The 12,709-nt window shown below is 44.5% G+C and overlaps 1 protein-coding gene across 1 annotated transcript in view; it reads right to left on the bottom strand.

Annotated features, from left to right (window-relative positions):
* LOC132826396 (VPS10 domain-containing receptor SorCS1-like) overlaps window positions 1-4,122 on the bottom strand; it is an 815,604-nt gene extending 811,482 nt beyond the window's left edge. The window contains exon 1 of the mRNA XM_060842288.1: window positions 4,115-4,122. Coding sequence (XP_060698271.1) covers window positions 4,115-4,122 — 8 coding nt within the window. The remainder of the gene's footprint in view (window positions 1-4,114) is intronic.
* Window positions 4,123-12,709: the final 8,587 nt, after the last annotated feature.

The raw sequence follows: 12,709 nt of genomic DNA, 5'->3' as shown, positions 1-12,709 counted from the left end.
AATGGACGATGGAAGAGGACTTGCCATCTGAGGTAGTTTGGGCTGAGGTTAGAAATAGGAAAGGTGAGGTCACCCTGTTAGGCGTTTTCTACAGGCCTCCTAATAGTCCTAGAGAAGTAGAGGATAATATTGCAAGGATGATTCAGGAAAAGAGTGAAGGTAGCAGGGTGGTTGTTATGGGGGACTTTAACTTCCCAGATATTGACTGGGAGAGCTATAGCTCGAGTTCATTAGATGGGTCGGTATTTGTACAATGTGTGCAGGAGGGTTTCCTGACACAATATGTCGACAGGCCAACAAGAGGGGAGGCTATATTGGATTTGGTTCTAGGTAATGAACCAGGCCAGGTGTTAGACTTGGAGGTAGGTGAGCACTTCGGGGACAGTGACCACAACTCGGTGACTTTTATTTTAGTGATGGAGAGGGATAATCGTGCGCCGCAGGGCAAGAGCTATAGCTGGGGGCAGGGAAATTATGATGCAGTGAGGCATGACTTAGGTTGTGTGGATTGGAAAAACAGGCTTCAAGAGAAGAACACTAATGAGATGTGGGGATTGTTCAAGGAGCAGCTACTGCGTGTCCTCGATAGGTATGTACCAGTCAGGCATGGTGTAAAGGGCCTTGTGAGGCAGCCGTGGTTTAGTAAGGAATTGGAGTCCCTTGTGAAAGGGAAGAAGGCGGCATATGTAAAGATGAGGCGTGAAGGTTCAGTAGGGGCGATTGAGAGTTATAAGGTAGCCAGGAAGGAGCTAAAGAGGGAGCTAAGAGAAGCGAGAAGGGGACATGAAAAGTCTTTAGCTGGTAGGATTAGGGAAAACCCAAAGGCTTTCTATAGGTATGTCAAGAATAAAAGGATGACTAGGGTAGGTATCGGTCCAGTCAAGGATAGTAGTGGGAAGTTGTGTGTGGAGGCGGAGGAGATTGGAGAGACATTAAATCAGTACTTTTCATCAGTATTCACTCAGGAACAGGACACTGTTGCTGATGTGAATATGGAATCACAAATAATTAGAATGGATGCCCTGGAAATATGCAGGGAAGAGGTTTTGGGAATATTGGAAAGGATGAATATAGATAAGTCTCCTGGGCCTGATGGCATTTACCCCAGGATCCTATGGGAAGCTAGGGAGGAGATAGCAGAGCCATTGGCCTGGAATTTTATGTCGTCATTGTCAACGGGAATAGTACCAGAGGACTGGAGGATAGCGAATGTGGTCCCATTGTTCAAGAAAGGGAGTAGGGATAGCCCTAGTAACTATAGGCCAGTGAGTCTGACTTCAGTGGTGGGCAAAGTCTTAGAGAGAATGGTAAGGGATAAGATTTATGAACATCTGGGTAGGAATAACGTGATCAGGGATAGCCAGCATGGTTTTGTGAAGGGCAGGTCGTGCCTCACAAACCTTGTTGAGTTCTTTGAGAAGGTGACTAAGGAAGTGGATGAGGGTAAAGCAGTAGATGTTGTGTATATGGATTTTAGTAAGGCGTTCGATAAGGTTCCCCATGGTAGGCTAATGCTAAAACTACGGAGGTATGGCATTGAGGATACATTAGAGGTTTGGATTAGGAATTGGCTGGCTGGAAGGAGACAGAGGGTAGTAGTTGATGGATTATGTTCATCTTGGAGCGCAGTTACTAGCGGTGTACCACAAGGATCTGTTTTGGGACCATTGCTTTTTGTTATCTTTATAAATGATCTAGAGGAAGGACTTGAAAGCTGGGTAAGCAAGTTTGCGGATGACACAAAAGTCGGTGGAGTTGTGGATAGTGAGGAAGGAAGTGGTAGGTTACAGCGGGATATAGATAAGTTGCAGAGCTGGGCGGAAATGTGGCAAATGGAATTCAATGTAGCTAAGTGCGAAGTCGTTCACTTTGGTAGGAATAACAAGATGATGGATTACTGGGCTAATGGTAGGCTACTTGGTAGTGTGGATGAGCAGAGGGATCTTGGTGTCTATGTACACAGATCTCTGAAAGTTGCCACCCAGGTAAATAGTGCTGTGAGGAAGGCATATGGTGTACTGGGCTTTATTGGCAGAGGAATTGAGTTCCGGAGTCCTGAGGTCATGTTGCAGTTGTATAAGACTCTGGTGAGGCCTCATCTGGAGTATTGTGTGCAGTTTTGGTCGCCATACTATAGGAAGGATGTGGAAGCTTTAGAACGAGTGCAGAGGAGGTTTACCAGGATGTTGCCTGGAATGGTAGGAAAATCTTATGAGGAAAGGCTGAGGCACTTGGGGCTGTTCTCATTGGAGAAGAGAAGGTTTAGGGGAGATCTGATAGAAGTGTATAAGATGATTAGGGGTTTAGATAGGGTAGATACTAAGAACCTTTTACCGATGATGGAGTCAGGTGTTACTAGGGGACATAGCTTTAAATTAAGGGGTGGTAGGTATAGGACAGATGTTAGGGGTAGATTCTTCACACAGCGGGTTGTGAGTTCATGGAATGCCCTGCCCGTATCAGTGGTGAACTCTCCTTCTTTATGTTCATTTAAGCGGGCATTGGATAGGCATTTGGAAGTTATTGGGCTAGTATAGGTTAGGTAGGACTCGGTCGGCGCAACATCGAGGGCCGAAGGGCCTGTACTGCGCTGTATCCTTCTATGTTCTATGTTCTATGTTCTAAAGTCTCCTCAGGTATGTCTATTGCAGATAAGGTAAGCATACATATCTTGTTTCTGCTTACTCCACCTCACTGGCTTCCTCTCTTCAGACAACCAAAAACTGAAATGGGTAGAAGAACAGGAAAATATAAAAACATAGAATAGAAATAGGCCATTCAGCCCATTGAGTCTGCTTTACTATTCATTAAGATCATGGCTGATCATACACCTCAAAGCTACTTTTGTGAAATATCTCCACATCACTTGATGTTATTAGTTTCCATAAACCTGCCAATTTTTGTCTTGGAAGTGCTCAATCATCGAGTTTCCATAGCCTTCTGGGTTGGAGATTTCCATAAATCTATCACCGACTAAATGAAAAAATTCCTCTTCATTTCAGTCTTAAATGGCCTGGACATGAATGTAAAATCAAGGACATATTTCTACGGGTCTACAAGGTTCTGGTCAAACCACATTTGGAGTATTGCGTGCAGTTTTGGGTTCCATATCTCAGGAAGGATGGACTGGTCCTGGAGCGTGTTCAGAGGAGATTCACAAAATTGGTCTCAGGAATGAAAACCTTAACATATGAGGAACATTTGAGGACTCTGGGTTTATATTTGATGGATTTAAAAGAATGAGGGGATATCTAACTAAAACTTGCAGAATACTGAATGGCCTGGACAGAGTGGATGTTGGGAAGATGTTTCTATTGGTAGGAGAGACTAGGACCCAAGCGCATAGTCTTAGAGTAAAAGGAAGACCTTTTAGAATGGAGATAAGGAGAAACATCTTCAGCCAGAGAGTGAGGAATCTATGGTATTCATTCCCATGGAAGGCTGTGGAGGCCAGTTAAATGAGTCTATTTAAGGCTGAGATTGATACGTTCTTGAGTATCAAGGGGATCAAAGGTTACAGGGAGAAAGTGGGAGAAAGGGGATGAGAAACTCATCAGCCATGAGTGAATGAATGAATGGTGGAGCAGACTCAATGGGGTGAATGGCCTAATATGTGCTCCCATGTCTAATGGTCTTACGGCCTTATTCTGAGATTACGTCTCCTGGCTTTTAAGTTTTCAGCAAGAGGAAACATCTGATCTCCATTCGTCCTGTCATGTCCTGGCATCATTTTGTCAGTCTCAATGGGGTTACCCCTCATTCTTCAAAACAATAAGGAATACACATGCAGTTTCCTCAACCTCTCCTTCTAAAAACTATTCAACCATCCAAATGTTCATTTTAGTGAATAAACCAAACCTATATACAATACTCCAAGGTTTGATACAACTGTTGCAAGACAGCTTTACTCCTCTTGTCAAATCCTTTATGACAAAAGCCAACATACCATTTGCCTTCCTAAATGCTTGTTGTAACTGCACGCTAAGTTTTAATGACTATTAATATCAGGACTTGCCAACCTCTTGCCATTGAAGAAATATTCTGAATTTATGCATTTTTTATTCCCTTCATTACATTATATTCCATCTGCCAAGTACGAACCCATTCACTTTACTTGTCCATGTCCGTTTGATTTCTCTTTCCATCCTCCTCAGACCTTATATTCCCACCCAGTTTCATGTCTTCCACATATGTCGGCGGCACGGTGGCACAGTGGTTAGCACTGCTGCCTCACAGCGCCTGAGACCTGGGTTCAATTCCCGACTCAGGCAACTGACTGTGTGGAGTTTGCACGTTCTCCCCGTGTTTGCGTGGGTTTCCTCTGGGTGCTCCGGTTTCCTCCCACAGTCCAAAGATATGCGGGTCAGGTGAACTGGCCATGCTAAATTGCCCGTAGTGTTAGGTAAGGGGTAAATGTAGGGGTATAGGTGGGTTGCGCTTCAGCGGGTCGGTGTGGACTTGTTGGGCCGAAGGGCCTGTTTCCACACTGTAGGTAATCTAATCTAATATGTGGAAATGTTATATTTCATCCCCATATTCAAATTATTTCTATAGGTTTTGTGAATAGTTGTGGACCTAGTCCTGGTCTTTGCAGTATCTTAATACTAACAGTCTATCATCCTGAGAATGATCTGTTCATTCTTATCATCTGACTTTGATCTGTAAACCAGTTCTCAATCCATATGAAGATATTCCTCCCAACCATTTGCACTCCAGTTTCATTTACTCGTCACTTCTGTGTGCCCTTATCAAAAGCCTTTATGATATCCTCCAAACTCTCCAACATGTAAGTCAAACACAATTTTATGTTTGAAAGGTGCGGCACTGGAAAAGCCCAGCAGATCAGGCAGCATTCAAAGAACAGGAGAATCCACTTTTCATTCCTGATGAAGGGCTTATGCCCAAAACCTCGACTCTCCGGCTCCTTGGATACCGACTGACCAGCTGTGCCTTTCCAGCGCCACACTTTTCAAGGTCTGGCTCTGCAGCACCTGCAGTCCTCACTTTCTCTCACAATTTCATATTCATCAATCTATGTTGATAGGCCTGATTATACCATGCTTGGCAAATTTTGAGAAGATTTGTAGCTCACATTGAGGTTCTGGATGTAGGTTTGCTCGCTGAGCTGGAAGGTTCAAGGAAACCCAAAACATGTAAATAGAAAGTGGATCTTGACACCAGTGCTTCATCCGGAGGTTTACTGAAGATGTTACCTAGCATGGTGACGAAACATCTGAAAACAGTTCAGTGAGCAAACCTACACCCTGTACCTTTCTTTTCCAGGTTTTAAATCCTAAATTTTCTAAATGCTATTTTTTCTCTCTATTCTCTTGTTTCTTTTCCCCTTTTTTTCCTCTCCTATTTTATTTATCTCCTGTTGAAGAGCTCAGTTGCAGCAGTGGTGATTTTGGATTAGGTACAGCAGCTGGGACTCATGCTGGCAGCATCAGAAGCAAATTTGGGGTCCCAGCAGCGTCTGCGTCATCGAAGGGATCTGGGTGCCGTCCCTGGGCTGCTGTAGAGGAGCTGAGTTTGGGATCCCAGCAGCGTCTGCATCATCGAAGCGATTAGAGCACCAACCCTGGGCTTGTGTGAAGGAGCTGAGTTTGGGATCCCAGCAGCGTCTGCGTCTGGTGCAGATTCATGGTGGTGGCAGTGGAGGGGAGTTTGGGCCCAGCACACAGGCCCAGTGGCATCCGCAACAGCTGGATTGGCGAGGATGGGCCCGAAGTGGACTCACGACAGCAGAGTCATGTTTGGGCGGTGTGGTACCCAGCAACCTCGATGGCATCTGCATTGGCAAGGTCCAGTGAGGACCCAGTGATGACAGCATCAAGACAGGCAAAGATGGAACAAAAGAGTGGGCAACTTTCATGCCAGCGACAGTGAGATAAAAGGGTACTACCCCTATAGTCCCAAGGCCCACAGCAAAGTATTTCACCAGTCACATTGAAGACTTTTTTTTATTTCTTTACTTTTCTGTCTTTATGTTCTATATTTTGGTTTATTTTGCAGGTTTTTTTTTAAATGGCGTCAGAAAGTTGTGACACTATACAATGCTTTTCACTGTATTTTGTAACAAAATACACATGACAATTGTTATGGAACAGGTCAGATCCCTCAAACATTTCAAGAAGGTAGCCGAGACCCTAACTTTGCTGGTTGTTTTAAGCAGGTGTATAGTGGATACTCCAGGAGAGATGCAGCTGGTCAAACCACTTAGTTTTAAACAAAACAGAATTTATTTACAAGATTTCTGAATGAAACACAAATGACAGAAAACAGAATACTAAATAACTTAACCTATCCAAAAACCCAAAAGATCGTCCCAACTTAATGCTGTTCCAAATAGTTGCAACAGTCCCCATGAACACCCCCAGGCACAGAAGGTAAAGCCAAACGTAAGTTCTTACAGGAGAGAAGACAGAGAGCGAGGGCACCAGCCTAGACCTGTTTCTGGGTCCAGCAGCTTTTTCCACAGTACAGATTAAACCAAGGCTTAAAAATGTGCTGCTAGAAAAGCGCAGCAGGTCAGGCAGCATCAAAGGAACAGGAGAATCGATGTTTTGAGCATAAGGCCTTCTTCAGGAATGAGGAGGATGTGCCAAGCAGGCTAAGATAAAAGGAAGGGAGGAGGGGCTTGGGGGGAGGGGCGTTGGGATACAATAGGTGGAAGGAGGTTAAGGTGAGGGTGATAGGCCGGAGAGGGAGTGGGGGCGGAGAGGTCGGGAAGAAGATTGCAGGTCAAGAAGGTGGTGCTGAGTCTGAGGGTTGGGGCTGAGATAAGGTGGGGGGGGCGGGGGGGGGGGGGGAAATGAGAAAGCTGGAGAAATCTGCATTCATCCCGTGTGATTGGAGGATTCCTAGGCGGAAGATGAGGCGCTCTTCCTCGTGTTGCCATGGTCTGGCGATGGAGGAGGCCAAGGACCTGCATATCCTTGGCGGAGTGGGAGGGGGAGTTAAAGTGTTCAGCCACGGGGCGGTTGGGTTGGTTGATGTTCTCTGAAACGTTCCGCAAGTAGGTGGCCTGTCTCCTCAATGTATAGAACGCCACATCGGGTGCAGCGGATGCAGTAAATGATGTGTGTGGAGGTGCAGGTGAATTTGTGATGGATATGGAAGGGTCCCTTGGGGCCTTGGAGGGAAGTAAGGGGGAGGTGTGGGCGCAAGTTTTGATTTCTTGCGGTTGCAGGGGAAGATAAAACCAAACCAAACAGAGAAGAGCTGTGCCGGGAGAACTGGCCACACCCCTTTCATTGTATAAGAGTTTGTTTTTTATTGAAAGCCTCTATCTGAGGCAGTTTCTGTTAGGTATTATTAAATTGGCCCTTATACCCTTCAACCCCACAGACTCATTGGGGTCTGTGTCATTTGTAACAATGCTGAAAAACACCAAGGACTGCATAAGGGAGCAGCTTCATCACACAATAAATAAATCAAACCAAATCAAATTAATGTCCTGTTGCCACAGCCTGTGTGATAAATTCGAACATCTTCCCTACTGTTGATGTCTGACTCGGTGGTCTGTGGTTCTCTACTTTTCCTCCTTCCTTAAACAGCAAGGTTACATTTGCTTATTTATAGTCCATTGATCCTTGCAGAACTGAAGAATAAACATTAATTTATGTGCTGTCTCTTCTCCCACCTGCGCTCTTGAATGACGTTTATCTAGTCTCAGAGATGTTACACTATTGAATCCAATTAATATTTCAAGTATTATTCTTTCCCAATTTCAATTTTTTTGTTCCTCAATTTCACTAGTCCCTTGGTCACCTTGTGACATAATTTCACAGAGACCAGTGTCCCATCACCAACTCACCTTTTAGTTACACATGAACAATCCTTGACTACAGTACTACAGTACTATCTCATACTGCATCAGCTCTCGTAGTGTCAGTATCTCTGATGCTCCCTTCATTTTGACTGTCAGTCAGGGCTCCCTGATTGAACCAAACTAACAGCCCCAACCAAGGAACTCACATTCTCCCAGTACTGATCACACTCGCATTAGCTAGGTTGACTACTAGATTTTAAAACAGACAAACTTTATTCACAAAGTTACGTAATGAAACACAAAGAACAGAATAAAGAACACTGACAGAACTCAACCTATCCACCTAGACTTAATTAATTATGCTGTTCTGAATTACACAATCGTCCCAATAAGCAAACTCCCTTTAAAAAACCAGTATCAATGGAAGGCCAGAAAGAAACAGAGAGAGTTTCCACACAGCTCCCTGTTGAATTTCCAACTTCAGCTCAAGACTGAACTAAAACTGCTCAGCTCAGCTAGCTAGATAGCTGACCACTCCCTTTTCATTATACAGGTCACTTTAAAACATGACCACTTTGGCCTGAAGTCTCAGCTGTTCATGTATAAACAAAAGCCCTCTCAAAATCCTTTTCATCTCTGAACCAAACCAGACGGATCAGAGCCCAGTCTGGTTTATTAACCCTCTGAGAAATATCAAGGACAGAGTCTCCTTGAACCAAGGAACACCTTTTAGAAAAACAAAGGACTAGCTTTGTGACATTCACAATCCTTTGAGAGAAGTAATTTCACATCATCTCTGTTGTAAATCCACCACGCCTTATCCTAAAACAATGACCTCTCATTATAGATTGCCACACATGTGGAAACATCCTTTCTACATTGACTTTGTCAATCCCATTTAACATCTTATAAACCTCAATGAGATCTCCTTTCCTTCTGTGAAGAGAGCTGTCATGGAACTAATAGTTTCTCCACTATTTCCCTCTTCACCGCACCACACTGTCCTGCCCTAAGCTGTATTTTGTCCACTTCTGTCTCCTCACTAATCTTTTTCTTTTCAAATCCCTAAAGAAGCATTTAGAGTTCTCCCTAGTTTTATTTCATCATCTCTGTTCTCTACTTAATCATTTTCTTGATCACTCTTTGCTGGGGTGGACAAGGTCAGAAATCACATGACACCAGGTTATAGTCCAACAGGTTGATGTGAAATCACAAGGCGCACCTGATGAAGGGGCAGCGCTCCGAAAGCTTGTGATTGTAAATAAAGCTGTTGGACCAAGACCTGATAGCATGTGACTTCTGAATTTGACCACCCCAATGCAACATCAGTCAGAAACACAACCAAAGACAGAGATAAAGGGATTGCACAAGGATATGCATGCCATTTTTGATGTTTAAATTTGGTCAGATCAACATTCCCTCTATAGTCCCAATAAGCAAACTCCCTTTAAAAACCAGTATCTATGGGACACATGCTTACAGATTAAAGTTGAAGGCCAGAAAGAGACAGAGAGAGTTTTCACATAGCTCCCTGTTGAAGTTCCAACTTCAGCTCAAGACTGAACTAAAACTGCTCAGCTCAGCTAGCTAGATAGCTGACCACTCCCCTTTCATTATACAGGCCACTTCTAAAACATGACCACTGTGGCCTGAAGTCTCAGCTGTTCATGGGAGGCTGTGTGCAGCCACTCCAAGATCATACATACAGTGATTGGAGTCAGCACATTGATTGTGATGTTGCCTTCCAGTTCCAGCCTTTGTTGCCACACACCGGGCCTCAGGGTCCTGTGCACCAGAGAGAAAATACAAGGGAACGTTGATTGGAATACGGACCCTGGGGGGGGGGGGGGGGGGTGCGGGTTTCATTTTGCCTTGGGATGAATTGGTCACAAGCATGGTCTGAGACAGAGGGAAACAAAGGTGTTGGTTAATGCTGAGCAGGGAATATTGGTATGGTTAAAGAAGCCATTCATTGGCAGAAACAGACATGTTGATCCACTCGCCTTCCTGCTCCTGCGACTAGATCCTGCAGCATTGTCAATAGGGCTGGGATTCCATTGGGGGTTGGTTATGCATCATGCAGCAGACCATCCTGAATCCCACTGTTGTTCATCCAAGTACTGCAACGCTCCGCCAGAGTGATCCAGGCAGCTTGAGAGTAGTTTCAGGACATGACTGAGCTTCTCTGTAGTGTTCCTTCCTTACATTCCATGTGTGCTTGTGTTGTGAACCAGGGACAGGAACTGTGCCAGCAATGCTTAGCCCAAAAGACTGAATGAATTGATAACTTTCAAATGGTCCTAAAATAAGAACCATCAACAATACTTTTATAACATAGCTCCTAGACAATTGGCACCATTGAGATGCATTCCAGATAATGAATTGAAATAAAAAGAGGAAAGTTATTGCAATGTTTTATAAAGTGGCTCCTAATGCAGAGAGTGATAAACATGATGGATGGGAAAGCAGCTTATTTCAAACTATGCTGTGATGTAAAAATTCAATGCTGACATTTGGTTCATTCCCTTAAGCACTCTGAGGGATGTCTATGGGTTTCAGGAGTAAAAAATGAGGTCTGCAGATGCTGGAGATCACAGTTGAAAATATGTTGCTGGTCAAAGCACAGCAGGTCAGGCAGCATCTCAGGAATAGGGAATTCGACGTTTCGAGCATAAGCCCTTCATCAGGAATGAGAGAGAGTAGCCAAGCAGGCTAAGATAAAGGTTGGAAATATGGGTTTCAGGAGCACTGGTATTGCACGACTATGTGAAGCAACACTTCATTTTGAGGGTTATGTTTGAACCAATTCTGAAGAAGGGTCACTGTACTCAAATCATCAATTCTGCTTTCTCTGCACCGAATCTGTTGAAAAGTGTGGTGCTGGAAAAGCCCAGCAGGTCAGGCAGCATCCAAGGAGCGGGAGAGTCAATGTTTCGGGGTGAAAGGCTTATGCCTGAAACGTTGACTCTCCTGCTTCTCAGATGCTGCCTGACCTGCTGTGCTTTTCCAGCAACACACTTTTTGAATCTGACTCTCCAACATCTACAGTCCTCACTTTCTCCCCACAGAAGCTACCAGACCAGCTGGGTTTCTGTTTCTGTTTCTGTTTGTTATAGACCTCCAGCATCTAAAGTTCTTCGTATTACATTTATTCACTGATTGACAATTTGAATTGTCTGTGTGGTGAGGATGTGGTGATTCATAATTCTCCACCAGTGGGTGCAATGGTGATAAAACAAAAAGCAAGAATGAATGGCGGCTACTGTACTACTCATGCAAGATGCTTGTTCTGGTAGGCAAAATCACTGCTGTAGGAGGATTCAGTCAGGAAGCAGTGAAATAAAGTTCACATTGTGTCCACGTTATTTCCCAGCTGCAATATCAGATCCAAACACATCCAGCAATGATACCAATCTTGTCGGTGACTAGGAGAGGAAGATGGACTCAATAATTATGGGCTGTATTTTGTCCCCAATTTCTGGCTCCGGCATTATTAGAAATTCCCACACTTAGTGAGGTAAAGTGGCTCAGTGGTTAGCATTTCTGCCTCACAGCATCAGGGATCTGGGTTCGATTCCACCCTCGGATGACTGTCTGTGTGGAGTTTGCACATCCTCCCCGAGTCTACATGAGATTTTTCTGGATGCTCCAGTTTCCTCCCACATCCAAAGATGTGTAGTTTTGGTGGATTGGCCATGGGAAATGATGGTATGCTCTTGGGAGGGTCAGTGTAGACTCGATGGGCTGAAGGGCCTGCTTCCACACTATAGAGATTTGTTGATTTGACCAAAATGTGAACAATTGCAGGTGGAGGGGTGGGTGGGAAGGGGATGAAGTTCTGGGCAACTGAGAGCTCAGTGGGAAGAATGGGTTACATCACAGGATGACTGTGCTCACACTCTCTTGTCTTCCCAGGGTCAATGCTCCATCCTGGTAGATGGGCTGAAGGATCTGCATGCACCAGAACTTTAATTTGATACAGGGTGGTCAAGAACTGCAGCTATTATCCAATCACAGTCAGACACTGTCAGTGAATAGAATTACTCCAGCCTTCACCCTTGATGACCAGAAGGACCATAGAGTCAGAGATATACAATACGGAAACAGACCCTTCGGTCCAACCCGTCAATGTCAACCACATATCTCAACCCAATCTAGTCCCACCTGCCAGCACCCGGCCCATATCCCTCCAAACCCTTCCTATTCATATACCCATCCAGATGCCTTTTAAATGCTGTAATTGTACCAGCCTCCACCACTTCCTCTGGCAGCTCATTCCATACACGTACCACTCTCTGTGTGAAACAGTTGCCCCATAGGTCTCTTTTATATTTTTCCCAAAGAAGATACATGTCGTGTTCCTCCCTGGTGATGGTAACCCTGCAGCACACCTCACCCTCCAGCATTTACTCACTGCCTCCATTTCCTGCTCCCAACATTTGATTGACACCTCCCTCTGCCTCTCTGATTGTGCTGTGACCTCACCAATAACACCAACACTGACTGAATGATTAAAAAAAAATCTTCCATCCAATCTTTAAAAGGTGTTTCAGAAACCAATATTTTACATTGAAAGTCACCCCTTGCTTTGGAAGGTATCACTGCACAAACTTCAAACCCTCAGCCCTCATTCAGGTGACGGGACATATCGCTCATTCTCAAAATACTTCTGGGGAGCCTATTCCAAAGATTCCAAATGTTAACAATCTAGGCATCACCATGGTTACCTCGGGGAAGAGTTGACTTTCACAAATAGCTGAGGAGAAATTTTCACCCCTGCTTTTGTTTATTATGCAAGGTCTGTCCACAAATCCAGTTAAACCTGTAAGTTATTACCAACATTGTCAGTATTTATTATGGACCGCTGAAAAAGATGCTTTCAGCTTCAGTGGGTCTCCCAGCCACATGACCTGCAGCTAATACTGATTCAGTCCG

This window comes from Hemiscyllium ocellatum, chromosome 22 (assembly GCF_020745735.1).
Source record: "Hemiscyllium ocellatum isolate sHemOce1 chromosome 22, sHemOce1.pat.X.cur, whole genome shotgun sequence".
Classification (NCBI taxonomy): domain Eukaryota; kingdom Metazoa; phylum Chordata; class Chondrichthyes; order Orectolobiformes; family Hemiscylliidae; genus Hemiscyllium; species Hemiscyllium ocellatum.
Note: the sequence above shows the minus strand (reverse complement) of the source record. Positions and strands in the feature narration are given on the sequence as shown.